General features: G+C 40.7%; 1 protein-coding gene across 1 annotated transcript in view; it reads left to right on the top strand.

The window, feature by feature from the left end:
* Window positions 1-3,877, top strand: part of LOC103778391 (ICOS ligand-like) — a gene marked incomplete at its 3' end in the record, with an annotated part of 5,282 nt that extends 1,405 nt beyond the window's left edge. Inside the window, exons 3-5 of the mRNA XM_008945973.1 lie at window positions 997-1,356; window positions 1,857-2,141; window positions 3,701-3,877. Of these exons, the coding sequence (XP_008944221.1) occupies window positions 997-1,356; window positions 1,857-2,141; window positions 3,701-3,877 (822 nt within the window). The remainder of the gene's footprint in view (window positions 1-996; window positions 1,357-1,856; window positions 2,142-3,700) is intronic.
* Window positions 3,878-4,204: the final 327 nt, after the last annotated feature.

Raw genomic sequence — 4,204 nt, 5'->3', positions numbered from 1 at the left:
TTTCCCTAATTCACCTACTCATATAATCCTTTCATCCAGCTGTAATTTCTCCCATCCTGCCCCATGCCTGACCCCTCTCCCTCCAAGATTTACAACACACACATTCATTTGATCTCAGCAACCAGCTGCATCAGAGAGGTTTCGTCTGCTGACGTGGAGGAGAGCTGGTATGTCCCTTTCAGCAGGGAGGCTACAGTCAGAGCCACCCTGTCCCTTTTGGACTCATTAACCTGTACTTTCTGCATTGCTTGTCAGCCAGCTCACACCTTCTCATTGCTCTCCAGGAGGAAAGGCTGGCTTTATAATGTCTGGAGACCAGGAAAAGTGCCCTGGAAGCCAGATACTGTGCTGGCCTTCCTCAAGTGGCCGTGAGAGGTAGTAGATACCTCCTGTGACACATTCATTAGACATCTGGGCATGCCAGTTTGCCAGGTCATCGTAGTTGTTAAGAGACTGACACCAATTGTAGCAATTCAATATGATTGCTGTGACATACCATTGGTTTTACTCCCCTTTTTAATTTTTTGGGTCTCAAAATAATTGTAGCACTCTTTTTGTTATCAGTGTTTCCACTTCTTGTGATTTACTTAGATTAAAAAAAAAAAAAAAAAACAACCAAACAACCAAGAAAAATGCCAAATACAAGTGCTAATTAAAGCATTAGGACTTAAATATGTCTGCAGTCAGCTCCAGTCAGTGGGCAAAGTGAAACGTCGGTCTCCATAGGGCTGGGAACACTTAGACCTGTTGGTCCTCAGAGAAAGAAATAAGCAAAAGGCTTTATGTTGTAAATGGTTGGAAAATGTCCAGGAAAACAGACACAGAGAATTAGTTACTGGCAAGTCAGGAGGTAGGAATGACTATGAAGTGAGCACACTCACCTGCCTATTATAAATACTAACACTGGGGTCCACATGTGGTAGACTATACTTGAAAAGTTTGCTTTTTGTTTCCCACATAACCTCCCTTTCTTCTCTCTCCCTTTTAATCTTGCAGTTATTGCACTGGAGGAAAAGGTCATCAGTAAACTTGGAGACAATGCTACGCTAAGTTGCATTTACCGAGCAAGAGAATTGCACTTGGAAAAACTACGTGTATATTGGCAAATAGCTGATGATCAAGAAGAGTGTTCAGTTGTGCATGCACTGATCTCTGGTCATGAAAACGAAAGTGAACAGTGTATTCACTTTAAGAACAGGACTCAATTATTCTGGGATAGATTGAAAGAGGGTGATTTTTCTCTGCTACTACAAAATGTGAGCCAGAGCGATGAACATACGTACAAATGTGTTGTACTGCAGAAAACTGAATATACCAAAGTGATTCACAAGGCAGAAGTGGTTCTCAGTTTAGCAGGTAAGAACTTGTATCACTTGCACATATTTGCCTAAATTCTCATCTCAGGTTTTCAAATTTGTGCCATTTCAATATCCTATTTAAGCATACTCATAACTTTGAAACATCCTTTAGTACTTTGCTGAAATGAAGTCTGCTTAATTTAAATGTTACAGACAGGGAATCTAAAACTAGGAGAATACCCATAACAGCTGTTTAACCAGCATGTTTTCTTTTCATCGTGATTTCTGTTAACATAAGGGCTCTTGCACATGCCTGGGGACAGCAGTTTAAGAAGTTGCTTTCTTCCTTTGGGTTTGGCTTCAGCTTTCTGTCCTTCCAGTAATTCTCTCAGCTCCCTGGCTTATGTACCAAACCTGCAAGTGTTTCCCTTTCAAGTCCTGGGTGTCATGTGAAACCCAGAACCCATGAGCCCATGGGTTCAGAGCCCATGTCAAAATTTTGCCTTTTCAAGATCTTTCAATATGTCAATGACTATTTCTTTTTCTCTTGCTCTCCAGCTAGTTATAGCCAACCAATACTCAGTGGACCAATAAGAAACAGTGACAGCACTGGAGAGGAGGTGACTTTCAGCTGCAGGTCTGGCAGTGGATACCCAGAGCCCAATGTTTATTGGATAAATAAAACGGACAACAGCCACCTGCCTCCATCAGAGCTAAAGATCACCCCCCACACTGATGGCACTTACAGCGTTTTTAGCACACTGAAGGTTAAAGCCACTTCTAACATGCAAATAGAGTGCTCCATAGAAAATAAAATACTGCAGGAAAATCTATCAGCCAACTGTAAGTCCCTCCACACTACTTCATGTTTTCTAGATAGCAAGAATATCAACAAGCGTGTCTCTGTCTGTAGTTACACACCAGTGAGGGGTATGCATTCAGTAGTTCCAAAAAGTGTGGAGAAGAGCCCAGGTTTTGTTTCAAGTCAGTTACACTTAGCTTTGCACTTCACATTTACCTTTTCCACACTGAAGCGAACACCCTATCAAGCATGTTATGACAGTGGCCCTGAGAAGCTCTTGGATCCAAGGCAGTCACTGGGCTTTGCTCTTTGATTCCTCGAGAACACGACGACTTGGAACATCAGGTTATTTTTAAGGGAGCACCATACAACAGATCCATGATTCCTGGACCCTTACTTGAGTGCTGTGCAGCAGTCATAGGTGCTTTTTACTTTGCCTAGGTTCAAAGTTCTGTTTTCAGTCTCCAAAATTCAGTTTAATTCAGTGCACTGTTTAAAGTAGGCCTGTAGCAAATAGGTAATACTAGCCCCTAATAACACAAGTATAATATGCTATTTATTGCTCTTATGAGTCATCAGTAGTAAACCCATGTATTTAGTTACTCAAGTCTTCACAAAAATAGAAAGCTATTTAAAAAATTATGAAAAGTTATAGCTGTAATACTAATAGTAGAACTCATGATTTCCAAACAGCTGTGTAGAGAAGCTAGCTAGAGTGGGAGAGCTTATCTGTTCAGTCTCATTGCAGTTCCTGGTCCTGCCTCGCACCAGCACCTTTCTCTCACAGGTTTCTGCATCCTGGTGCAAGGATGTTTGGTTGTTTGCATAACTGTAGGTGGATACCCACAGTTAGTTTACCTGAATATGCCAAGGAATCACATACTCTGAACTTAGTGACACTGATCCCACAAACGTAGCCAAACGATATAAATTATTTCCAGGAAAAAAAATTGCATGCACGAGGAAAAATTGCACTGTAGAGTATTTATATGATAGTTTTCCTTTAATTTTGGATGACAGAAAGGGTATGCTAAGTACGCTTGTCATTAGTTTCTCAATAGCATTCTGTCATATTGTATTCTAGGGGGAAAAGACCTTACTCTCACTGGTTTTTGTTTGCTTCTGAAAGCACTACCACAGTTGAAATAGTAAGAGATGTGATTCGAAACCTTTGGTTTGCAGCAGTCAGTGGAAATGCATCACTATCTTCAGGGAAACAGGTTTTCACCCACTTTTCTGAATACTATCGGATTTACATTACAGATTCTGTATAGATTTATTTTGAACTGAGTCTAGATACAAGCTCAAACAATCTCCCAACGCTGGCAGGAAAGACGAAAGAGGAGAAAGAGGAGAAAGAAAGACAGATGCACATGGTATGATGACAGGGAGGAGTAAACTGGCACTGTATTATTAGACAGTGTAAGCTGGACACATGCCTTGCTCAGAAGAAGTACCATGAGAAACACAGTGATATGAATAGCACAAACATTTGTCCTTCAGAAGCTTTTTTTGTGCATGTAAAATATAGTCAAATATTTGCCTGGCATGATATGTGAAAGTTTACACATTATTACATTCTTTTTCTATCTTATTCCAGACACACAGCAAAAGCAAAGCAATGGTTCTAGTACAGAAAGACCCCAAAACCTAGAAAAAAATGGACAAGGTGCTCAAGCAGCTGGCATTGTTTCTGTTGTCATTCTGATGGGTATTCTAACTGCTTTAGGCTGCTGGCTGTGGAGAAGGAGGTCCTCTAAACTAGTGTCCTACACAGGTAATGAAGCCTTTCATCGGCATGACCAAATATGAAGAATTATTTTTCATTTGCCAAAATACTTAATGTCATCCAGTATGTTGCTAGAAGGTGCAAGTAAGCTGCCTCCCCACAACAGCAGGAAATCATGCTGTTATCAAAAACCTGGGGAGCACTGGGCTTGGGGGGCTGATCCACCTCAACTGTGGTGGATGTTCCTTGATATTAATCCTATTTTGCTGAAGATTCTAGTTATTTATACCACATGCTTTAAACAGTGCATTTATTTCAACAGATGTGCAACTGAATGAAGACAAAGGAATCAGCTGTAAGTATTAAAAAATGTAT

The sequence above is a fragment of the Merops nubicus genome, unplaced genomic scaffold (genome assembly GCF_000691845.1).
Source record: "Merops nubicus isolate BGI_N331 unplaced genomic scaffold, ASM69184v1 scaffold10098, whole genome shotgun sequence".
NCBI classification, from domain to species: domain Eukaryota; kingdom Metazoa; phylum Chordata; class Aves; order Coraciiformes; family Meropidae; genus Merops; species Merops nubicus.
Note: the sequence above shows the minus strand (reverse complement) of the source record. Positions and strands in the feature narration are given on the sequence as shown.